The sequence below is a fragment of the Lethenteron reissneri genome, chromosome 27 (assembly GCF_015708825.2).
Source record: "Lethenteron reissneri isolate LAM-NWPU_2019-01 chromosome 27, ASM1570882v1, whole genome shotgun sequence".
Classification (NCBI taxonomy): Eukaryota; Metazoa; Chordata; class Hyperoartia; order Petromyzontiformes; family Petromyzontidae; genus Lethenteron; species Lethenteron reissneri.
Genome location: NC_083805.1, coordinates 17,808,403 through 17,833,861, shown reverse-complemented (window position 1 = coordinate 17,833,861; position 25,459 = coordinate 17,808,403). Strand labels below are relative to the sequence as shown.

The window sequence follows — 25,459 nt, the reverse complement described above, 5'->3', positions numbered from 1 at the left end:
GTCAACCACGGTTGCAGGTTTCAGTTAACCCTTCCCTTCGCAAGTCAAACATGTTGTTAGTTTCCATTTTTTATATTTAATATTTTTTGGTCTCATTACACATTTTTATTTCCAGTTCACTAATAGCAATGAGAGAATTTTTTTTTTAAACTTCAATCCCAGGCCAGTGCGGTTTGTGTCCAAGAAAAGGCTCACAAGACATTTTCGCAGAACCTCCTCTCATCAGCAGTCAGGCTTTCTTAAACCCATGCAGGTGAACTGGCAGATGTTTATCAGCAAAGAACTGAGAAATGATTCAACGTCAAAACCAGAGCTTAGCTTGTGTTAAGGAAAAGCTGCTGAAACAAAAATATCTCCCGGAAGGCCATGGGTTCGATAAGTAATGCGATACTTTAATTTTTTACGTATAAAGATAAACACGCGAAAGGGAGATCATATCATCCGCTTTGCTTAAACTGTTAATTCGACTATTCGGTGATTTCTGATCCCGTGCCGAGGCAACGGAACAAGAGAGGCCTCATGGGTAAGCGTGGCGTGTGGGGACATTACCGACGGCGCTGCTCTCGCTTTCCGATTCCGACTCGGACTCGCAGGCAGAACTGCCGCTCTGCACAGATGTCTCCTGGGGCTCGGGCACCTCTGCAGAACGAGGAGGAGAGACGGCAGAACGAGGGGTCGTGAAAAAGTAACCCAAGTTATGGGGGGGGGGGGTGGCACAGGAGACAGGAGGCAGAGGCAAATCACGAGAGCAAAACCTTCAAATGGATTTTTATCACCCTCCCCTGTTGTACGATGTTTAACAATGTTACACCATTGTGGTGCCCGCCTGTAAAACCAAGTCATGGGAAACGTTAGGCCTGGTTAAAATACACATAAGCTGCATTGTGTTTTAACTGTTAACATGTAGGCTTCGCGCCCAATATTATTAATAATAAAGGGTTTTATTGAGGTTAGATCGCGTAAGCATAAATGTGTCGTTAAAGAAAACCACCACCCGACAGCCAATTAGGAAAGGTTTGTCACGTAAACTGAACGTGTCAATTAGTGACTACTTCAGCACACTGGTGTGTTGGAGCATGAACCTAGATTTAAATCTGGTTATTGCCTGATGAAGCTGGTTGTAAATGGTAACTGATTGGCACGTTCTGTTTACGTGACAAACCTTACTAATTGGCCATGACGGGTAGTGGTGGCTTGTTTAACGACACATATATTTACACGATCTAACGGTGAGGTCGCGCAGACGACCCACGTTTACCGCGGAGTAACGGCCCATTGCGTGTTCGCAAAGCACATGTTGCTGACACCCTGGACACCCTCGCGGCTCCTCTGCGAGGGATTATCCAGGTGAATCAGTTTCATAAAAATATAGGCAACAGCGACAATTACGCCTAATGTCCACTTCATAAAAGTGCTCAGGTGTTAATACAACTCCCCTTCTGAGAGGAGTTGACATCTTTACATACCCCGTATGTGCTTTTACCAAAGCCGATGATATTGTACAACCCTACAGGCGAGCGCTCCCACAGGGAAACGACATTGACGTGGTGTTAGATTGCGAGGGATTTGTCGGCACCTTTCTTCACAGCGGCTGCTCGGTTCGGCGGTTTCCGTTCGCCTAAATCTCCGCGCGCCTTTCCTTTACCTGTAAGGGGGGAGCAAGTCGGAACACGCCGCACGTTGCGAGCGTGAGAAGTGCAACCATTAACGCGGTAACAACGCAGATTTCCCAGCACGCGTAGGCCCAAACCGCACAAAACACGCGAAAATGTTCACATATCGGTCCTTACGCATAAAAAATAGACATCCCATAAGGCACAAGCACAGTCATCTGGGAGCGCACCGTACCAGCAGCATTGAATCAACACGACCGGTTTGGAATTTATTGCCTTATCATTCCTCTTGAAACAATGATGGTGAACTGCCGGATGCTCATAGGCAAGGGGACCTCCGTGTGTCGCATACGGGGTCTCGGTTCGTCGCACGGGTCATGTGATGCACGTCGCAACATTAAGCCGAGCATTACCGTGTTGCTGCTGCTGCGGCGCGGCACGCTGCGCCCGTTTTCGCAGGCAGGCGCCCACGTATCTCTGCAGCTCGCGCAGCGTCGACACCTTGAGCGTCTCAAAGTCGATCTCGATCTCATCGGGGTTGGAGCCGCGCAGTGACGGCTGCCGCGCCTGGATGATGTGCACCACGCGACCCAGGCGATCGCCCGGCAGCTTGTTGATGTCCAGGCTCAGCTGCCGCTTCTCTTCGTACGACATGGGCGACTTGCTCTGCGGCAAGGAGGGGGCATCGCTCGCCGGGAAGTCGAACAAGTCATCCGCCGCGCGGCCCTGGTTGTGGTGCGGAGGCTGCGAGAGTGACCCCCCGATCCCCCCACCTCCCAGGGCCCCCCCGCCGCCTGCCACGGGTAGAGACGACGAGGACGTGGAGGTCGGCGTCAACGCGCTCCCCGAGGACGTTACGGATCGGCGCGGTTTCCGCAGCGGCCTTCGGGAGAACAAAATCCCGTTACGGGGAAAGGGCGCGCTTGCACACAGCATGCTTGCACAAGGCACGTTGATAGAACAGGAGCTGGGTACGCGCACTTTTATAACTAATCAAGACATAATATATAGTACCATACAAAAGCAATGCTTTATTATATGCAATAGTAACAGAAGAACATCTTTGTACTTGTGCAGTGACTTCCGAGACACGCCGAGTAGAAGGCTTCTTATTTATTAAGAGCACACTGGGCGAGACATTGTGTAACGCAGCTACACACAGGCGATCCTAACACGTAGCCCAATCTCCGGCTTCGCTACGCAAGCTGTTCGACCAGCACAGCCACGGCGAGAGTCTTCAGAAGATCAGCCACGTGGTCGGAGACGAAGAGACGAACAGCGACGCAGCCAGGACCCAGGACCCGCAACAGCCACGAACCTCTGGTTCAGTCCCCCTTACATCTGTCCCGGCGGCGTGGCCAAGCTCCACCTCTAGCCCCGCCCCCTTTCCAGAACCTTCGAGCTGGTCCCAGCGCGTCTCGACTGACTCCGCCTTTCACCTTTACCCCAGTTACGCCGCCCTTATAATAAGGTTTTATGTCATGCAGCTATGACCGTAATTACCACTCCCGGCCGACAGGTGTCACCCTGTCATTACACTTGTATAAATCTGTTTTTGACGAGTGTGTCGAGTTATTTAAGTTAATTGTGCTTGTGCACCACTGTCAATGCAGCATCACCAGATAATTTGTTTAAAGTGAGGCTTTACTGGGGTAAACAAGCGTGTTGACAAAACGCGTTTCGCAAACGCTGCTCTTCCATTAGGGAACACGTTTGACACAACGAGAAACGTGTCCCGTTATAACGCAGAACGTACACCATTATAATGTGGAACGTGTCCCGTTATAACGCAGAACGTACACCATTATAATGTGGAACGTGTCCCGTTATAACGCAGAACGTACACCATTATAATGTGGAATGTGTCCCGTTATAACGCAGAACGTACACCATTACAATGTGGAATGTGTCCCGTTTTAACGCGAAACGAACACCGTTATGTGGAACGGTCCCGTTATCATGCATGCTATGGTTTTCCCACCTGATGATGATTGCTTGTGTTGCAATCGAAACGTTGTGATTTATTTAATTTTCTACCTACGTGACTTTACCGAAAGAACCAAAGAGTATGGATTCCTGCAGTCACGAAAGCTTCAAACTAGATAATGCACACCGTTATAACATGGAACGTGCACAATTATAAAATGTAATGTGCACCGTTATAACGCGGTTTCTGAGTGGTCGACGACGAACTACATTTTTGAGCTGTGTGACTGATCGGTATGAGAATTCTGGGTCTACGTGTGATACAGTACGTGGCGGCATACCCTCATCTCAGTTCTTTGTCTCGCCATGGGATGACGGCAGGCTGATTTTATAGTGCAAATGCGATTCATATTGGCAATGTTTAATTTACCTATTTATGCCCCTTCATGTATACATTAATTACTTGCTTAACACAGAAATTTTCAGGAACGCATCTACTGCGCTAGCAGCTGCCGACCATCGTCATTTAGCTGGTCTGGCCTATGCCTTCCAAACACTGCTGCTAAGTGCTAGCATCATGACCGACTCAGCACTGCCTGGACTTCTGTGGAACACAGGAGGTGCGTTGGACGTGTGCTGGGGTGGATAGTCCTCTACTCAGGACCGGAGACCATCAAACAACAGGGAGTTGCTCGTCTTGTCAACACATGAATTAACAGTATATGGGAACAAAGCGGTGGTGAGGTGTGGGATGAATCGAGTCCCAGGCTGCAATGGGCTCTCCTCCCCATCAACAGAAGGCGAGAAATGGTGGTAGTGGTGGCTTATGTTCCCCCCACCCAAGATAAACATCAGTGGAGTGATGCAGGCAAAGGTTGATGAGTAGGCTGCTTTCAATGACCTCTTATTCGCTAAAGTGACCCCGAGGAATGGAGTCACTTTATCGAGTAACGTCAATACAGTGATGCATATGCGCTCGCACACACACACGGAGAGACACCGTGAAGCACTTACTTTACTGGGAGGGCGGCAGTTCCTCTTTTCAAGTGCTTCTTAGAGGCCGCGACCTCTCGGCCCCGTTCCCTTTCTCGCCGTCGCCCCTTCCTCTCCCGCTCTCGCTCGCGCTCCCTCTCGCGCTCACGCTCCCTCTCGCGCTCCCTCTCACGCTCCCGCTTCTTGTTGCGAGGCTTCACGAGGGGCGCCTGGGACAGCGCGGCCAGCTGCTCGTGCACGGCTCGCAGCTGGGTGGCGCGGGCAGGCGACGAGGGCAGCGCGAGCGACGGGGGTGCACGACATCCGGCAACGGAAAAACAGAGAAACGCAGAGAGCAGCGGTTGGGGTGAAAGAGGATGCATGGCACCGACATGGCCCGGCGGTAGCCCCATTCGCCGCTTGTCGTCAAGGATCACGGTTTGAGTCAAGCGGACGCCCCGGTTAATACTGCAGTGCGGAATTAACCATAAAAATACCACGCGCCGTCTGCTTCACGCCGGACATTAAAAATCCCGTGATGCCATTCACAAAAGTGGCTTATTGTGTGTCGCAGTCAAAATGTGATAGGGGGAATTTGGTCACAGCGGGCAGAAAATATCTTTGGAAGTGAAACCTTTTTTGTAGTTAGAAAGCAACGTAGTGATGCGTCAGTTTTGAGGTTTGCCACTGTCCACATGCTCTTTGTATTTGCATATTCGCATGTGGGAAGAGGAGCACTGTTAGCATCGCCGGTGTAAGTGGTGAAGATGACATCGCAGCTGCTTAAAAGGTTAACGTTGAAGCCGGTCCAGTTCTCTCGTGTTTAACCAATGCTGCTCAATAAATGCACTCCAAGAAGGCCATGTGGCTGACAGGATGTGCAAAGACTACTTGTAATATATTATGAGGAGAATGCGATGATAAGGCGTAATCTGCATATTTGTTATTTATGTTCATCACAACGATGCAGATGATTATCGCGCGTTATCCGTTACATAGTTCTGTTGGTTTAGGCAAGCCTGACTGCTGATGGGACAATGAATGTCAAAACCAGTGCATACTTTGCTTGTATTAAACCAATGGTGCTGAAGAAATGAACTCCCAGAAGGCCGTGTAGCTGACGAGATATGTAATTAATACGTAGTCTGTTTTTCATTAATTCAGTAGTTGCATTCTTGAAGAACACCAGTGTTATGGAAAAATCGCGTTATAATTAACTGAAAGACCCAACGAATATGTAATATGTAATACAGGCTAAAGCACAGTGAGATGCATATGCAGACTGAACAAAAACTGAGGCACGTGGGTAGCATCTCGAAGCATCCTGCTTTGTGATGCTACGCCGGGGCTGCCGAATAATGGCATAGATCCAATTAGCATCTGCGTTATAAAAAGCATGTGATCCCTAAAACATTCACCATCGCGTTATATACAATTCGCGTGATGAAAACACACGTTACAGAACATTTGTTTTCTTATGTGGAGGGACAGACATGGGAAGGAGAATTGTCTGCTTATTAATTTTGTTACGTTGGTCGGAGCCCGGATTTTGTGCAAGACCAAGGGTGCACGCGGGTCAGGGGCATCGCTGTGTGGAGACAGCGGGTACCTGCTCCTGCAGCTGCACCAAGCGGTGAGTCCGGTCTTCCTCGCTGCCAGACTCCACGCTCCCCGAGCTCTCCCTGGCTCGCACCACTGGGAACAAAACACCCACAAATCCGGCACCAGCTTCCACTTTCAAACCACTCCCTTCTCGCTCGGTTGATTTTCCACGTCAACTTACGCGGAGATTCCCAACTCGTGATTTTGCTGATTTTTGTGGGGAGCGAGGATCAGATCAGGCATGAAGCCAAGACTGCACAATGCAGCTCAGCGACATTGGAGATGTTAACTACCTCCCCTGGTATACAGGCAGTTGCGAGTTCGATTCCGAGCTTGACGCCTGCTGTATATTTGGAGTTTGTGTGTCTCTCTCCCAGTGATCGTGTGGATTTCTCCTCGGGTTCTCTGGTATTTCCCTCCATATTTATAAACATGCATTCAGAGTATTTGGCCGCTATAAATGTCCACATAATAAGCCACTTCGTTGAGCTATCATTTGTGGCCTGGTCACTTCTGAAAAAGACCTATATAGCTCAGTGGGTCATACCTGATAATATAAAAAATAGTTTAGTAGTAGTTTACACCGAACACTACAGCCGAGCGATTATCGCGATCGTGTATCTAGTTTTCAAATTACATGACATACAGAGTTCCACTGAATACCCAAGGAAGAAAATTATTTGCACCATTTTTCACGATGCTGTTGTGATCATCAATGTCCTCATCCTCCTCATCAGAGGCGATGCTGCTGCCGTCTGCGGAGCTGTTTCCGAGCGAGCACGTGTCGTTGGAGTGGTTGACGTGGCGACAAATGCCGGGCGACAGGCTCCGCACGGCCGCCGGCATCCTGGCAGGCTGACCGCTCGCCGAGGGGGGCGGGGGGTCGACCGGGTCATCGGGCATCCTCGCAAATCGCATCTCAAACACGTCCTGCATTCACACAAAGACAATGACCCCCCCCCCCCCGTGCAGCCTTAACAAAATGTTGGGGCAAGTGCTGTTAGCGAGCAGCACCTATGAAGGCTGACACGGTACACGAGGGGATGGGTAGCCAGCACCACACCTGACCGCCATTGACTCCCCCAGTGGCGATGTTTGCACACCACACCAGATACACATTTGAGTCGACCTACAGGAGGCCCAGGAGCGGTTCAGATGATCGTCAATGGTGTTTGGCCATGAGAGGGAATCGAACTCGGGTCGCTGGGTTCATGGCGCAGCACGCTAACCGCTACACTACCGCTTCCCACACACACACCCACAGTCCTCAGTCTCAGCAGACCAGCTATCGGCATGCTCGATTCTGCTTGTGAATTTATTGGCATGTGCCACAGATCTAATTGGTAAAGTTGGTAACAAAATTAAATGTTTGAAGACCATTTTTTGTTATCACACCAATGTTGCCAATTAGATAACATTAATCTATATATATAAAATCGCAAATCTGTCTGTCTGTCTGTGTGTCTGTGGCGCCGGACCATACGCAATTTCATTGGACGAAATGTGAGGGATTTGCGAGACACGATTGGTCCGGCGGTTGCCCCTGGCAACGGGTAGCGACGCATTCGCTGCGGGGTGGACGTCCTTTTTAATTCCCGTTAAAAATATGCGCACGCATTAACACGCGACTCTGAGGTAAATTCATCAAAGTTTCACGTCCTCTTCACTCCGCCGCCACCCCAATGTGTGCAATTACTATTATAGGGTCGGTAGATAATAAAATTATAGCGATTAGACAGTATTATTGTAGAGCGGGGGGGGGGGGGGGTAACGGCCCCGGTACCCAGCCTCAGCCGGGTGGGCAATCTAGGCGAGGCCGGAGGCTCTGCATGGGACTAGGCCTCGACACCCCACCACACTATAGGCCGTACATATCACTGCACAGTGGCCGAGGAGCTCGTGGCTGGGGGGGGCAGGGGTAGCAGCCCATCTGTGTATATATGTAAGGTTATTAAGAAATATATTTTTCACCCGGGCAACGCCGGGTACTTCTGCTAGTATTCTCTACATATTTCACAGCAAACTTTCACTTTAAGGGGTTATTTGTGGAATTACAATGTAATACTTAAGGTAGAGGTAAAAGTAAATTTGACAAACGATGTGTAATGTTTATTGCTTTGCTTAATTCCTCATTGTATATACGTTAAATAATGTAATGTACACAAGCAACAACATGCCGGAATCAGCACTGCACATTGCGGATGTGTTGAATTGCAGTATTGATGCGTGTTTCGTGTGTGTTGTTTATGTTCATTGCTGTTGTGCCATGTTCCTCATATAATTGGCAAAAACGAAGATCTTGCTATTTTTCCTACTTTTGAGCTCGTATGAAAATTTGAACCGGTTGAAAGCAGCTGTCCGAAACTGAACCTTCGGAGAGAACTTTAGCTTAACCCAAACCGTCGCCAAAAGTGAATCCGTTTGACCACGTGATTCGCACTCTTCCCAGTCATGTACAGTTACAACATGCAGGCACTGCATGTGTCAGTCACGGGTACTGCAAGTTCCGACCATGTCCGTCCAGTGTTGTTGTCCTTCTCCTGCATCTCCGATTAGCACGGTTGGCTACATACGGTGCGAAAGAAGTTCAACATACATCCATGCAGTGCTCGCTGAGCTGCATTGGCTTCCGGTTGCCGAATGAATACATTGTAAGATCACACTCATGACACACAAAGTGCTTTCCACAACTGAATCACAATTCCTTGCCGATTTCGTCAAGGAGCATAAATTATCACGCAAACTCCGGTCCTCCTCGCAGCGGGGTTTGACTCGCCATCGAACAAAGACGGTCACCGCATCGCGTGCTTCCAGATGCACTTCTGCACCCGTCTGGAACGCTCTTCCTCCGATATTAGGAAGCCCCACTGGAGCTATGCACTTTTAAATCCAGATTGAAAACTAGTTTTCTTCTAACTGGTTTTAGTGTTTAGTTTACTGTCCTTTCCCCGCACCTCCGACTTGCGTGGACGGATACGTAGGGTGCAAAATAAGTTAAACATACAAACAATGCTGGGACATTCCAGGCACGAAGTCTGCTTTGCTGTTCTGGGCCAACCGCACTGTGGCCTTGTGGGTGAAATGCGGGACGGCATGTGCCACGTTTGACCCATCCTTGCGGACGATCCGACGTCGTGAGGTGCCGTGTGACCTCTGACCTGCAGTTTGCGGGCCATAGCCACCACGTCGTGCTCCGGCGGATTGTATTTGTAGCAGTTGGAAAACATGAGTCGCACGTCGCTCGCAAACTCTTGACCGTTTGCGTATTCGCGGGCTTCCAGCTTCCGCTATACAACACACACACACATGCGCGCACACAGGAACATGTCAATATTGATATTAGTGAGACTTTAATCATATATACAGCATGCCCGCCTCCATATGGCCATCCAGCTTATCAACATTTGACAACTGCAAGGTCTTGCATCATCTGTATCAAAGTTGTGTTAAAAAGTTTAACACGTAGGCTTTCGCGACCAATATTATTCATAATCAACATTTACAATTTTTTTTGTAAATGTTGTGGTTTCACGCTTCAACACACCGGTGGGCTAAAGCAATGAACTATTTGTCTTTTGTCAATGTGACACTTTTTTTGATGATTGGCCGTGTCGGGTGGTGGATGGTTACGACACATTTATAAATAACGCGATCTAAACCCAAAAACGTTGATTAGTGTTAAAAAGTCAACATTTATTTGGGCAACTTCAATACCAGTAGAATTGAAACAGATGAACATACTTTGCCAACATGAACAACAATTATCCAAGACATAATAATAATCACTTTCAGTTCTTTGGCAATCTACTGCTGGATGAAGGCCTTCCCATGCCATATGGGGATTTTAGACCATACTTCACCACGCTGGTTTGTGCAGCCAGCAGCCTCCATTGCAAAAACAAACGGACATCAGAGAAATAACCGGACGACACGATGCTTCAACAGAGAAATAAATAAATAAAAAGTTCAAATATTAATTACGTTCTATTCGCAGAGATCAGGTAAAACAACTCCATAACCACAGCTACAAATTGATAAAAAAGTAAAGCGTGCAATGCCTTATATTAGGAAATAAATTACGACGACTTACAAGTTTGATGACTGTAGGGTTTGTTTATTACTCAACAGCTACTATTCATATGCCAATTTAAGTAGGAATATTTGTATCATGGAATTCTCATGGTGTTATAGAAGTCTCCAACTCACCCTGATGGTGCCCAAGTCCATGGGATGCTTGATTATATCATGGTAGTCGTGCAGGCCAAGGGCGCGCGCATCGACGGGGTTGTAGAAGGGCCAGGCATACGCGGCGTGGTTCTTGCTGATGAGCTCCTTGAGCAGCGAGCCGCAGTAGCGAAGCTGCGTTGACGGGCGGCTTCTGCTGCAAAGCGTGAGGGCACACGACGCCACGCGAGTGAAACGCACGCACGAGTCACGCACATAAGTGCGCGCGCATTTACGGGGCACAGTATTCATCACACGTGCCCATGCACAACTTTCCCTGTATATTGAAAAAAATATATATATCTGAGCAAATGTACACAAACCAACACACAGCACTAACAAGCATCTTTGCTCGTCCCGTGATCCAATTACAATCGGATTAAGGAAACAATTTTTAACTTGGTTTAGAGACATGAACGCACATGAACGTGTGCAGACAACACAAGCACAAAGTAAAAAAATCCCCGTAGAGCCTTTAACAGCCTGTTGGGGCCAGTGCTGTTAACGAACAGCAGCTATGAAGACCGGCACGGCACATGAGTGGGGAAGGTGGCCAGCATCACGCCGGGCCGTCTTTGTCTCCCCAATTGTGATGTTTACACACCGCACCATTTGATTTAGTAGCTGGTAAATCGACCGAGGGAAAGCCCAGAACCAATTCGATAATCATCATGGATGTTGGCCGTGAGCTGGAATTAAACTCAGGTCACCGGTCTTCGTAGCGCTGCGCACTAACCAATGCGCCACCGCCCCCCACGCACGTATGCAGACGCGCATGTACATACCTGCGCTGGGTACTGACGTGCGTGGCCCCTACTCCTACTCCTGGGCCCGTGCCCACGCCCGCGACCGCAGCCCGTGCCCACGCCCGCTGCCCACCGCCACGTTGGCCATGGATATCTCTTTCCGCGGGGGCTTGATCACTCGCGGGCCGCCCCGCTCCCGCTTCACGCAGCCCTGGGCTCCCCCCGCCGCCTCCCTCTGCGCCCCACCAATGCCAGGAGCCGCCACGGGGGTCGCAGCAGGCAGCGTGCTGTGTGCCACGTTCGGGGAACTCTCCTCGCTGTTGATGCCCGGCGCCGTCAGGCATCGCCCTCCGGATGCCGTGGGCCCTCCGGGAGCCGGGAGCATGCTGGGCGTTGTAGTGTCCGCTTTCCTTTTGATGCCTTTCCTCACCTGTGAGCACGGTACCAAGAGACAGCGACGGCAGCCATTACTATCATTTATTTCGTTACGTTTGTTTATACCATTTTTAAGGAGGGTACGGACACGTATTCGGAGCAATAATCACCGTGTATCTTCCAATCGGGAAATTTGCAAGTCATTTTTCTAATTTGAACCATGAAGCCAGCACACAATGGGCCTACTCTTGTGAATGATGTCACCGGATCTTCACCGTCCACTTGTCGAAGCAGACTGCTGTGTAGTATTTGTATTTCATTTGCTAATCTACCCCTGCAGCATTAACCAGGGTGGCCGCTTGATTCGAACCGTGAAGCTCTGCAACAAGTGGCGAATGCACTACCGCTGGGCCACGTCACCACCCTGGAAGACTGCGTGGATACATACGGCGTACCAATGCTCACGCAAAGGGGACACCTGTGATTAGGATGAAGTTATTAATTGAGACTGCATCAATAACTGTGCTGTAGACACACGTGCGCACACACACACAGTCGTGGCTGTGCACATCATACCCTGGGTATTATGTGCGTCGCAGTGCTGGGGTTGACGCTGGTTGCTGTGGTAACTGGTGGCCCATGGACCAGTAATGGAGGAGGAACCCCAACCAACTTTGGAGCTGCTGTAAGAAATCACAGAAGTATTCACACGCAGATGTTTACAAATTAATAAAAGCGGACACTCAATGCCTAGTATCGTAGCGGTTTGCCCAAAAAACAAACATGCTACGCCACACCACTATATGTTCATTTAACAAAGTTATTTAAAATAATTAACAGGGCTATACTTTGATTCATAATTGATTTCGGGATAGGCCACAGAATGACCTGAATAGATTTGTGTCGTTAAGACCCTTCAGATCATTATGTGGCCGAATCCACAAAAAAATATTGAGAAGAATTTTTGGATGCCAAAAGCATAGGCATTCAGATAACCGTATTCTACTGATCCTCTATATAACTCGTAGTTGCTCATGGGTAGAGGCTCCTAGAGGGCCTGCACAGGGTAGAGACAGTGCCTACCGCAGGGGTTGCACCCGTAAGGGTCTCTCTGACCGAGGTTCCACGGTGGTGCCGTGGGAGGCTGGGATGCCACCGAGTCACAACGATCGCCCGCTGCACGAGTTACGTGTGGTAGAGGAGCGTCCCAGAAAGTGACGGCGGACTGGACTGCATTGCTAGCCCTTGACCTAATAAGACAATGGCCTGTTCATATGGGCATGAACATGTGGGAGATACGCGTCCCCCATCCGTAGCTTGCAGTACCTCCACCTCAGTGGTTCTCAACCTTTTTGGTACGGCGATCCCCCACTAAGGACCAGAACTTGAATTGACTCTTCGGTGCAGATATTACTTTTACGACAGATGATGAGATGAAAACTGCGATCAGTGTGTGTGTGCTCATGATTATCCTGTGTGGTCTAAATGTGAATGTAGAAGCGCCAGTATTAAACGTATTTGTCCTACAGCCCATATTCACTGATAATCACAAAGACCCCTCCCGTATAGTCTGTAACAGACTTTTGGGGCAAGTGCTGTTAGCGAACATCTATGAAGGCCAGCATGGCACATGAGGGGGTGGGTGGCCAGCACCACGCCCAGCCGCCTTTATCTCCCCCAGTGGCGGATTACACACCACACCGCACCAGGTACTCGTATGAGACTGCATCGACCTTGGGGAGGCCCTGGACCGGTTCAAATAATGGTACACTGGTGTTGGCCGTGAGCGGGAATCGGAACTCGGGTCGCCGGGGTTCGTAGTGCAGCGTAGCGCTAACCACTACACTACTGCTCCTGACAATCACATACACAAGCACACAGGCACTGGCACTGTCACCCTCATACACTCGCAGCCACCTTCCCCTCTGCGGAATCGTGGGAAACTCGGAATGGGAACCGTTTAGAAAAGTGCCGGTGTTACACATGTCTGGTGTTCCGAGTAGTGCCGGAATGGCATTCTGTCATATATCGAAACGTTTCCACGGCCACCGATTGTCCCTGAATGCCCATGAGGGGCCCAACCATCGTTTTTTGAGCCAATGTGAGAGGTACCAGGTTTTCGCCCCCGCCCTCTGGCGGCGCCTGTAGTGACAGGCGTCTCCTCCACTGGCATTTCTGTGATCTTCTGGAGGAACGCCTTTTCAAGAGCTTGAGCCATAATCGCGATGTCATCGCCAGGCTGGAAAAGCACACAAACACACAAACGTAATAGTTCATTTTTGGATGTCCCCAGCCCCAAACACCTGAGTGTACTGGAGTCTTTACATTGTATCTCATCTTAAAACATTTGAAAGGGCACACCCAGTGGCAACTGTCCCTGTGGGTACAAGGTGACACGGCATCTCGGCCTGCAAGCGGACATTAGTCTGCCAGTAGGGGGGCAATGATTGCGATAAAGTGTAATCCTAATTGAGTAGTTTGCAGGTAATGTTAAAATCTGGCAAATGTGAGCACACATTGGGGATTGTTTTACACGATATTTATATTTGTTTACTCAGGAAAACTACGCGGAGACTCATGACTCTTTTTGAGTAGGGTCCAGCCAAGCTTTCACGGATTCTAATTGGATAATCTATTAATACTAATGTGGGAAACTGTCAAGGGTGCAAGGAAGATACTTGATTAATGCACAATAATGCACGACATACAAAGACAAAGATCCCTGTATAGCCTTAACAGACTCGTTGGGACAAGTGCTGTTAGCGAGCACTTTTTAAGGCTGGCACTGCACACAACAGAAGTGGTTGGTCAGCATCATGCCCGGCCACCTTTGTCTCCCTCGTGGCGATGTTTATATACCACACCAGGTACTCATTTGAGTCAGAAAATCATCACTGGCATTGGCCACGAGCGAGAATCAAACACTGGGTCGCCAGGGTTCGTAGTGCAGTTCGCTAACCATTCCACTATGGCTCCCTAAGCAATGGGCAGCACACGCGTGTTCACGCACACAGCCTCACCTTATTGTACACGTAGCAGTTGTTGAACATCGTCTTGAAGTCACTGATGCACTCGCTGGCACTCCAGTAGTAGCTGCTTTCCAACCGCTGCTTGATGGTCCCCATGTCCATGGGCTGTTTTATAATCTTGTGGTAGTCCTGTAGCCACGCGCGCATTGCCACAATTATAATCACCTTCAATATCACTTGCGTTCAGATCAACGTGTGGGCATCTTTTGAGTGCGTGGCACGCTTAGTGACTTGACACCGGATGGGTAGCGAATGATACCGATCCCACTTCTGGACCCATAACCACAACCCGTACCTCAGAGCGGGTCGCTGCCTGAAACATCTGGCACTTCAGATAAGGATCAGAAGATATATTTACAATGGAGGAATCCAATGAGCTATGAAGCTCTTTTTCACAGATGTCCAGTAGGGGCGAGGAAGAAAGTTACAACAACAAACAATACAAAAACACGATACTAGTGCAAAGTACAAGAATGGTAAACAAACCAATCACACACATCCAAATAAAACTAAACCATCCCCATCCTGCCAGGCATAGCCCACTGACGAGAGACACTGCATGCCTAAATGGTCCAGAGTTTTGCTTGTCTTGAATCAATGCAGGTGAAATGACGTTCTCCCAGAAAGCCCTGCAGCCGAGGAGTTGTATAATAAAGACTCTTAACATTCACGCAGAGAGATTGATAGGTGCAGTAGACGCATAGTCTACTTCTCTATTTTTTTGTTACACCGAGGCCCTTCGTGGTTGCTTTGGGTACCGGCAAGTTGAGTGCAGCCGCATCCACTGGCTGAAGGAAAGGCCAGGCGAAGTGATGTCTCCACAAGACCTTGAGCACGCTGCGCTGCATGAACTGCAGCTGGTTGGTGAGCTGGTAGGGGGCCCCTGGCCGCGTGGTCTCGGGGGGAGGAGGGTTCACGATCTTTCCCGGAGGGTTTGTGGTCATTGTCGGTGTCGTCGTCATGGTCGATGAGCCTGCGAGAGTGGCAGCAACAGCAGCAGTGTCACAGGAGCTCCGCATCACACAAACACACCCACTTTCCGCATCACACTATGGATGCTCGCATCACATATAAGCCACAAGCAGGCCTATAAACGCCTCACGTGCAAACGATATTCTTTTCAGAATGGTCAGTCTACATCAGATTTTGAGAATAGGTCACAATGTCCACTGTCGAAGTCAGATTTAATGTTCCAGCGCTGTATATAACATCACCGCACCTCTGATTAGCACGATTGGCTACGTTCGGTGCTAAATAAGTTCAACATACACACGGTGCAAAAGAAGTTTGACATACATACATACATATCAGGGCAAGATGAGAAGTTAATATTCCGTTTGTTTACCCAGGAAAGCCTTACTGAGCTCAAGACTTTTTCATGAGGGTCCTGCCTACATTTGCCCAGTTGGGGGCGATGTTGCTGCTGTGTGATCCAAATTGGATATGCCACAACCCATCACGCAAACTCCGGTCATCCTCGCAGCAGCGGCTTTTGGCTAACCATCGAACAAAGACGGTCACCGATTTGTGCGCATTCAAATGAACTTCTGCGGCCGTCTGGAATGCTCTTCCGATATTAGGAAGCCACTGGGAGCTATGCGCTTTAAAATAATCGAGATTGAACACTCATTTCTATGGAACTGCTTTGTGTTTAATTTGTTGTCCTTCCCCCCGCACCTCCGATGAGCACAGTTGGCTACGTACGGTGCGAAAGATGTTGAACATTCAGTACATACACCCAAAGATATAGATTTTTCTTTACTTATACAGTAGCTGCAGTGTGGAGGGGAGGTGGATTGGGTAAAAGGCGGAGAGGCCCATGGTTTCTCATTTGCACATCAGGCAAGCTGCCAACACAGCCCGGATCCCAGTGCTCATGGAAACGAGGCACTCATTAATGCCTTGGCACCCTTCTTCTGCTGTGCCATTCCCAGAGTCATGACGTCACTACATTACCACAGCAATGAGATCACGTACGCTGCCACGTCGCTCACCTACTCAGCAGTGTGAGCGATAATATATGAATATGTACAGAAAACTAAATACGCTGCCTGCACTATTTAAACTGACGAAATAATAACATTACCATATTTTCTTACTTTCCCAGTTTAGACACTTGCCTACAGGGGCTGTGCCCTGCCAGGGGCAGTTGCTGGGTGGTTGTGGGTAGGGGAAAGGAAATAGAGAGAGAAACCCGATGAGGAGAAAACAAGAATGAGGTCATGCAAAAGCTGCGGACTATGGTTTGCAAGACAAGCCAGTGGACTCTCGCTCAATTCGTGAGCGAGGGTCCTGGTGTATGACCAGGCCTACATAGTAAGAGCTTGGGAACGCTGTCATACAGCGGTTCTCAACTTGTGGTGAGCAAACCACTGCGTGGTTCCACAAGAGCCAGGGAAAGTGCTCCACGGAGCTGTTGCGGAAACAGTAGTAGCCTGGTTAACGTCGGCTATGCATTCCCGAGAGGTGAGACAACGAATATCGAAACGACGTAAATTAAAGCGATTTTTCCACGAGAGATAAACAAAGACAGATGCGGGTACATGTTGACGCTGCGTTAATGCACACATCTTCATCCTAGACATACCCACATTACTTTTAATTCCTCATAATACTGTACAGCACTAAAATGTTAACACAAAATTTACAGGGTAAGATAAGAAAAAGTATGCTATAAAAATCACCAAAATACTGTACGTAAATAAATATATTGTACTCTATAGTGCAGTACATTTCTTCATGGGCGACGCAAAGTCGTTTTTCTACAGGGTAAGTGGAAGCGAAAGGCCGAGGAGACGGACACGAGAAAGGACGGACGATGATCCTGCCAGCGACGCGAGTGTGGGCTGAGGCGATGCAAATCAAGTCGCGGTGTTAATAATAAAGTGACGACATGTTTGGGAAACGACGTAAAGGGGGGAGGACGTAATACAGAGTATGTCCTCGGATATTTTTCACAACACAGTATTTTTTGTTACTGTCCATTGTGCAACTATTTAAATTAGTAAAAAAAAGAGTCATAAATTAGTTGCATGGCTGTTCAATTAACATCTTACGGGGATACCAATTTTGAAAAATGTAAATGGCACATGGTGGTCTGTGAAAATAGTTTGAGAGCTGGAAGCGGTCTGTTGGGAACAGATGCTCGAGGCCAGGTCTCGTGAACACGTGGGCTATTACTGTCAATCTGTCAATTGCAAACATAGAATGAATTATTTTCATTGTGATTATGGTCAGCCCACTGTCATCTCAACAGTGAAATCTCTGATTAGCACGGTTATCTGCTACATACGGGATGAAAGAAATTAAACATACATACAGTCCATTCTCCTATTACCCGGTAGTTGCGTTTCTGCAGCTTATCGCATTATGGAAAAATTACGTTATAATAAATAATATATAATATGGGGGAAAGCACAGTCCACAATAACACGTGAAATTCATATGCAGGCCGAACAAAGAGGCATGTGGGTAGCATCGAGAAGCATCCAGCAGCATCCCGCCTTATGTGATGCTACGCCGAAGCAGCCGTACGACCGCGTATTCGTACTCGCGCGACGTAGTTCCGTTTGCTCAACCACATTGCATCCAATTTGCATCCGCATTGTCAAATATGTGTTACCTAATACATTCAACACGTTACATCGAATTCGCGTGATGAAAACATGCAGCGTTATTGGGGAACAGACTGCGCATACAAGTTGCGGATTCATGTGGACAGCACCAGCCTATTTACAATACTGCTCAATTGATGCAAGGAATCACACACCAGAACTGGCTAAACCCGCCATCACCCAACACAGCAATATGTTTCCTTTCTTTAAATAGGTAGCAATAAATGCATGACATCAACTGACAGGTTGAAGCCAAGTAGACGTGTCAGTCTAATTACAACTCAAAACCAGGCTGGCAAAATTGGTTAACAGAAATGGCCGTGACACACTCATGTCTGTTGGTGTCATGGCCAATATTTCTACATTGAATTACTCAAAACAAGTTTGACAAAATGAGAATAAGCGCATTACCAAGGTTATATAGTTTCCATTATGAATCACCCAGTTAAAAAAACATTTAGACATCAAGTACTAGAACTCATATTAGCACCGGTGTGGTGATGTGGCCCCTCTGTAACACCTTCAGCTCGCCACTTGTTGCAAAGGATCACGCTTCGAATCCAGCCTTTGGTTATTCCAGCGGGTGTATGAACATTAGAGTGAAGCGCCTTCTGCTTCACAGTGGACGTTAAAGTTCCCGTGGCAAGAGAAGGCCATTGTGTGCCAGCTTCATGGCCAAAATTTGCCATGAAAAAAAAACTTACACCGGCAAATAAGTCAATTGGAATCTATATAGCAATCACGCAACCCCGAGTGAGAAAAATTGGCAGGACCCTCCTGAAAAAGAGTCATGGACTCAGTGAGGTTTTCCTGGATAAACAAGCGTAATCATCCATAAGAGTTTTTTTGGGTTAGAGCGCAAAAGCATAAATCTGTCGTTAAACCCGCCATCACCCAACACACCCAATTAGTAAGGTTTGTCACGTAAACAAAACATGCCAATTCGTTACTAGTTCAGCACACTGGGGTGTTGGAGAGTAAACCACAACATTTACACTTCGAGTGCCGTGACGTTTTGCGTCATCATAATAATGACAACCTACCCATCAACCGAGGCCTCAACAATGCACCTCACCGCTGACTCAAGTTCCGATCCCCCTTCTGAGAATCACACTGCTGTTACCATCCTATAATCTCACCCAGATACAGAATGGTAGTTAACATTGGAACAAAGCAGACGTCCAAAATAAACACCTATTTCAAGACCCAAACATAGCACGTCCTGGCTTTGACATTCCTCAAAGACACTGGTGTAACCAACAACTGCATCAGAACATCACCAGGCTGATGCGCACATCTCCTTCTGGAAAATTCAAGACAAGCCAGTCATGCGAATTTGGCCGTGCAACCCAAACGATGGATAATACCGTACAAGTAAATCAGTGGAGTCTTTGCTCCTTTAAGGGAGGAGGAATAAAACAATGACACAATCTCTCTTCTGAAGCCCTCTCATCAGGGCCAGCAACAGGCCTCGACATTGCCATGTAGCTCCTGAACATTTTGCCAGACACAAGAATAAAAGAGATTGCTACCTACATTCTCGGCCAGCTTAATGTTGGTGTCACTGACCTGTACTTCACATTCAGACATTACTTTCTTCTTTAATAAGGCCATACAGTCGATTGAAACTCCTTTCTTTGTATTTCCTAACATCATTTTATCCAGCGTCCTGTGAAAATCTCTCTCAGATTATGCAATGAATACATTATCATCTGCAAATCTCAAGTCTATTATTTGATCAGCAACCTCTACTCTATGTGTTGTAAAATGGAACACCTAATATATACTTGATGTTGAGTTAGTTTTTTTTTACAAATGAAGACACGCACAGCTGATGCATACAGGATCACAGGCCTCCTGGAATGGCGTGGTAGCAAGAGAGGCTGCACAACACAAATGCGGAATGCCTGTTCCCCACCCCACCAAGTAACTCGACGAATGGTCCTCCTCATCGTCATGAATTCGAGCACGCGAACTAAGCCCTCCGCATTAAGACCCCAGCTTCTTTGTGTGTGTCTTTGGCTGCAATTATTTTTCAAGAATCGTTTTAATATTTTGAACCAATTTTAAGTGCCGTAAAATCTAATAACACTGGGGTCATCTTAAGGATCTACTTTATGTAATACGTAGAGACCCCAGGTGTTACACGCAGCTAGTATAATACCATCAGGCAGCTCAGCGATAGAGTGGACTCACAATCGGAAGGTAGCGAGTTCAAATCCTGGTTGGAGGTTGACTCAGCCCAGCATCCTTCCGGGGTCAACAGTGGATGTCCTATGGATAAACTCGCCCCCACGAAGGGCAATGTGGAATGTCCACCACTGACTCAGGCCTGCAACCAGGAGATAAACACCAATGCCTCAATCCTGATTGTGGGCAGAAACTCACTCTGTTATATTTACTTGAAGCAACCGGGCTTCGACACGCACCCTCTGGCACACCATGAGGAGAGAAAAATACATCTTCAAGTCATTAACTTGCCAATGAGTCGATTTTGGGAAATGTTTTGTATAATCAAATAAACGAACCAATAATCGACTGAAAAATGTATAAACACTGTCAGTTTCAGGTAGCTCAATGGATGATTATAGTTAAGCTGCATATGCGACTCCTATGTTACATTTCGTGGGAATCAATCAATCCTAGATTTATAATGCAAAAAGCTGAGATAGAAGCACGGATGTCACAGACAAAATGTAAACTACTAAAACTAAATGAACGAGAAAATACATGCACCGATTGGCACAGCTGACCAGACTTTAGTTGGCAAGTGGTTCACAAGAGGAACAGTGGTGAAGTTACTCACTGAAAGAGATGGGACACCCCAAGGGATTGAGGGGACAAATGGATGGGGAGTCCAAGCGAGTCCTATTAGTGGGGGGCACACCCAGGTCACTCATAGGAGTGGGGCCAACATGATTTATAGGTGGGGGGAAGGGGGTTCAGCCATTTCCAGAAGGGGACCGAGCCGTCTGTGGTAGACAGGGGGTCAAGAGACAGATGGGAAAGGAAGCCACCCCAAGTAACTGACGCGCATCCCTAAGGACCTCATTCACTGCCCGGGCACCAAACGCCAAGCACTCAACGTTACCGTAACCCGACAGAGCAGGGCTCTTATCCTGTCGGGTATGGCAACAACCATATCAAGAACACCGTTCCTCAATCAAGACCACCACGGTTACACTAAAGGTCACATTACACATTGGGACCACATTTCCACATCCCTAGTCAAAGTGCTGTCAGTAAGGCATGCAGTGAGTTGTGTATCAGTGAGTTGTGTAAGGCATGTGTAACAGCGCACACACCGTGACACAGTGCACCCCCACGCACATACCCTGACACTGCGCACCCCACGCACACCGTGACCCCACGCACACCATGACCCTACGCGACCCGTGAAACTGCAAACACTATGACCCCACGCACCCCATGACATCACGCACCCCGTGACGTCACGCAGACCATGACACCAAGCACACCGTGACCCAACGGACCCCTGACACCAAGCACACCGTGACCCCGCGCACCCCGTGAACCCGCGCACCACATGACACCACGCACACCGTGAGCCCATGCACACCGAGACACCGCGGACACCGTGACGCCGCACTCCCCATGATCCCACGCACCCTGTGACCCCACGCACACCGAGACCCAACGCACACGGAAACACCACGAACATCGTGACACCGCACTCCGCCTGACACCTTGAACACCGTGACCCCACGCAAACCGTGACCCCACGCAAACCGTGACGCCGTGATACCGTGCACACTGCGGACACCGTGAGACTGCGCAAAACGTGAACCCCATGACACCGCGCACACTGGGTGACATTCCCCACATATCGTGACACCGCAAACACCAGCGACACCTCACACACTGTGACACCACAAACGTGACACCTCGCACACTCCGAGAACACAGCACACTGTGACACCGTGCACACCATACCACCACCGCGCACACGGTAACAACACGCACGCCATGACAACACGTACACCGTGCCACCAGGACACACCGTAACAACAACACGTACACCGTGACACCGAGCTCCCCGTGAAAACACGCACACCGTAACAGCATGCACAGCGTGACACAGCGTACACTGCCACTTCCACATCGCCGAGAGGCAGCTCCACTCGCCGCCGCGGCCGCCCCACAACAAAAGCACTGTAGGGAACTGTACGGAGCGAAAACCACATTCCAAGAAAACGAAAACCAGCAGCGCGCGAGACCCAACCCCATCAACCCCCCCCAGTGCCGGGGGCCCGTACGCCCCTTTCTCCTGGCCAGGTCTAGGTTCACTCGATACCTTCTGCTCCCAGCGGTGCGTTCCCTCCCGTCCCTGGCTGTCACCCCCTCTTGCTGGCTCCGTCCCCTCTGCTCCGCGAGGCCTGTCCCCTGTCCCCTATCCCCGTCCCCTGTCCTTGGGCCTGCCTCCTGTCCCTGGCCTTGTCCCCTGTCCCTGCCCCCTGGGCCTGCCCCGCTCCTCTCACCGCGAGGCCCGCGCCCACTGCTCCGTGCCCTCTGCGTGCTTCTTCATTCACTGGCGTGACCCTGCGCCCAGTCGCTCGCTGTCCGCCCCCGCGCGCTCTGCCCCTTCTTCCGTCTCCCCCTGCCCTGCCCCTTATGCTAAGTGCCCCTCTTCTATTCTATGTTCCATCTACTCCGATGTGCACTTCCTATTAGCACGGGTAGCTACATCAGGAGCGAAATAAGTTCAACATACATCCTGTTGACGTGCTGGAGGCTGTGTACTGTCCCCTGTGCTGTGTACAGTGCGGTCCCCTGTGCTGTGTACAGTACTGTCCCCTGTGCTGTCCCCTGTGCTGTGTACAGTGTAGTCCTCAGTGCTGTGTACAGTGCCGTCCCCTCTGCTGTGTACAGTGCTGTGTACAGTGCCGTCCCCTCTGCTGTGTACAGTGCCGTCCCCTCTGCTGTGTACAGTGCTGTCCCCTGTGCTGTGTACAGTGCGGTGTACAGGGCTGTTCCCTGTGCTGTGTACAGTGCTGTCCCTTGTGCTGTATACAGTGCGGTGTGCAGTACTGTCCCCTGTGCTGTGTGTACTGCACCGTCCCCTGTGCTGTGAGTACAGCACCGTCCCCTGTGCTGTGTGTACTGCACCGTCCCCTGTGCTGTGTGTACTGCACCGTCCCCTGTGCTGTGTGTACTGCACCGTCCCCTGTGCTGTGTGTACTGCACCGTCCCCTGTGCTGTGAGTACAGCACCGTCCCCTGTGCTGTGTGTACTGCACCGTCCCCTGTGCTATGTGTACTGCACTGTCCCCTGTGCTGTGTGTACTGCACCGTCCCCTGTGCTGTGTGTACAGCACCGTCCCCTGTGCTGAGTGTACTGCACCGTCCCCTGTGCTGTGTGTACAGCACCGTCCCCTGTGCTGTGAGTACTGCACCGTCCCCTGTGCTGAGTGTACAGCACCGTCCCCTGTGCTGTGTGTACAGCACCGTCCCCTGTGCTGTGTGTACTGCACCGTCCCCTGTGCTGTGAGTACTGCACCGTCCCCTGTGCTGTGAGTACTGCAACGTCCCCTGTGCTGTGTGTACTGCACCGTCCCCTGTGCTGTGAGTACTGCACCGTCCCCTGTGCTGTGTGTACTGCACCGTCCCCTGTGCTGTGTGTACAGCACCGTCCCCTGTGCTGTGTACTGCACCGTCCCCTGTGCTGTGAGTACAGCACCGTCCCCTGTGCTGTGAGTACTGCACCGTCCCCTGTGCTGTGAGTACTGCACCGTCCCCTGTGCTGTGTGTACTGCACCGTCCCCTGTGCTGTGTGTACAGCACCGTATCCTGTGCTGTGTGTACTGCACCGTCCCCTGTGCTGAGTGTACAGCACCGTCCCCTGTGCTGTGAGTACTGCACCGTCCCCTGTGCTGAGTGTACTGCACCGTCCCCTGTGCTGTGTGTACTGCACCGTCCCCTGTGCTGTGTGTACAGCACCGTCCCCTGTGCTGTGAGTACAGCACCGTCCCCTGTGCTGTGAGTACAGCACCGTCCCCTGTGCTGTGAGTACAGCACCGTCCCCTGTGCTGTGTGTACAGTACCGTCCCCTGTGCTGTGAGTACAGCACCGTCCCCTGTGCTGTGAGTACAGCACCGTCCCCTGTGCTGTGAGTACAGCACCGTCCCCTGTGCTGTGAGTACAGCACCGTCCCCTGTGCTGTGAGTACAGCACCGTCCCCTGTGCTGTGAGTACAGCACCGTCCCCTGTGCTGTGAGTACAGCACCGTCCCCTGTGCTGTGAGTACAGCACCGTCCCTGACCCGGCCCCGCCTCGGGGTTTCTCACTGGAACACAAAGTCCCGGCCGCCCTTCGTCCGCGAGCAACGAGGGGAGACACGAGGAGCCGTAGGGGGACCCAAGGAGACCGGAGACCCACCGAAGCCACAGCAGCGACACGGGGAGACGACGAGACGCCCGGAGACACGAGAGGCAGACACGGGGAGACAGAGAGCGACGACACGGGGGACACGGGGGACACGGGGAGCCTCACGAGAGAGACCGGGAGACGACGAAGCACACAGAGAGACTATCAGAGACGCGGGGCCGCGGGGCCGGGCTCAAAATGGCGGCGATGGCGGCGCGGGCCGAGGGTCTCGGCCACCTCCGCGTCTCTCCTCGCCCCGCTCCCCCCCGCGCGATTTCGGCACAAAGGACGAGGGTTTCGCCTACCTGGAGCCCGGGCGCCGCGGCCGCGAAGCCGCTGCGGCTCGGATGGCGACGCTTTGACGCCCAAACACAACGGATGCGACGCGCCTCTCACCCGGGCACAGCGCGACCCTGGCGGCGAGCGACTAGAATCCATACAGCGGATAGGCGCCTCCACAATACACACGGCGGGTAGGCGCCTAGAATACATACAGCGGATAAGCGCCACTACAATCCATATAGCGGATAGGCGCCTTCACAATGCATACAGCGGATAAGCATCTTCACAAGAGTACAGCGGAAGGGCGCCTAGAATCCATACAGAGGATAGGCTGTTCCACAATACAGGGCTGATAGGCGTCTAGAATACATAGTGCGGATAGGCGTCTCCACATAATACGTACACATTCCACATAAGCCACTTCGTTGAGCTATCATTTGTGGCCAGGTGGCTTCTGAAATATAAGCTAATAGCTCAGTGGGCTTTAATGGGTAAAATATAATTTATTTCCAATTTGTATTTTTAGTGAATTGTTTACAGTTCCTATTATTTGCACTCCTATCGTGTTTTGTATTGTCGTTTAAACGTTCTGACCCGCCCCCGTTGGACATCTGTGAAAGAGCTTTAGAGCTCATCGGATTCCCCCAGTACAGGATATTGCCTCTGATTCAGCGAACAGGATACTAGAATCCA

At 50.0% G+C, this 25,459-nt stretch overlaps 1 protein-coding gene across 1 annotated transcript in view; it reads right to left on the bottom strand.

Moving 5' to 3' along the window:
* The window catches only part of LOC133348674 (bromodomain-containing protein 4A-like), a 43,040-nt gene extending 18,103 nt beyond the window's left edge, over positions 1–24,937 (bottom strand). Inside the window, 15 exon segments of the mRNA XM_061561614.1 lie at positions 550–639; positions 1,577–1,645; positions 2,027–2,496; positions 4,554–4,780; positions 6,121–6,206; positions 6,800–7,043; positions 9,272–9,400; positions 10,320–10,494; positions 11,123–11,211; positions 11,214–11,513; positions 12,035–12,141; positions 13,571–13,697; positions 14,479–14,616; positions 15,246–15,460; positions 24,790–24,937. Coding sequence (XP_061417598.1) covers positions 550–639; positions 1,577–1,645; positions 2,027–2,496; positions 4,554–4,780; positions 6,121–6,206; positions 6,800–7,043; positions 9,272–9,400; positions 10,320–10,494; positions 11,123–11,211; positions 11,214–11,513; positions 12,035–12,141; positions 13,571–13,697; positions 14,479–14,616; positions 15,246–15,460; positions 24,790–24,922 — 2,599 coding nt within the window. The 5' untranslated portion in view covers positions 24,923–24,937.
* Between the last annotated feature and the right edge of the window lie 522 nt (positions 24,938–25,459).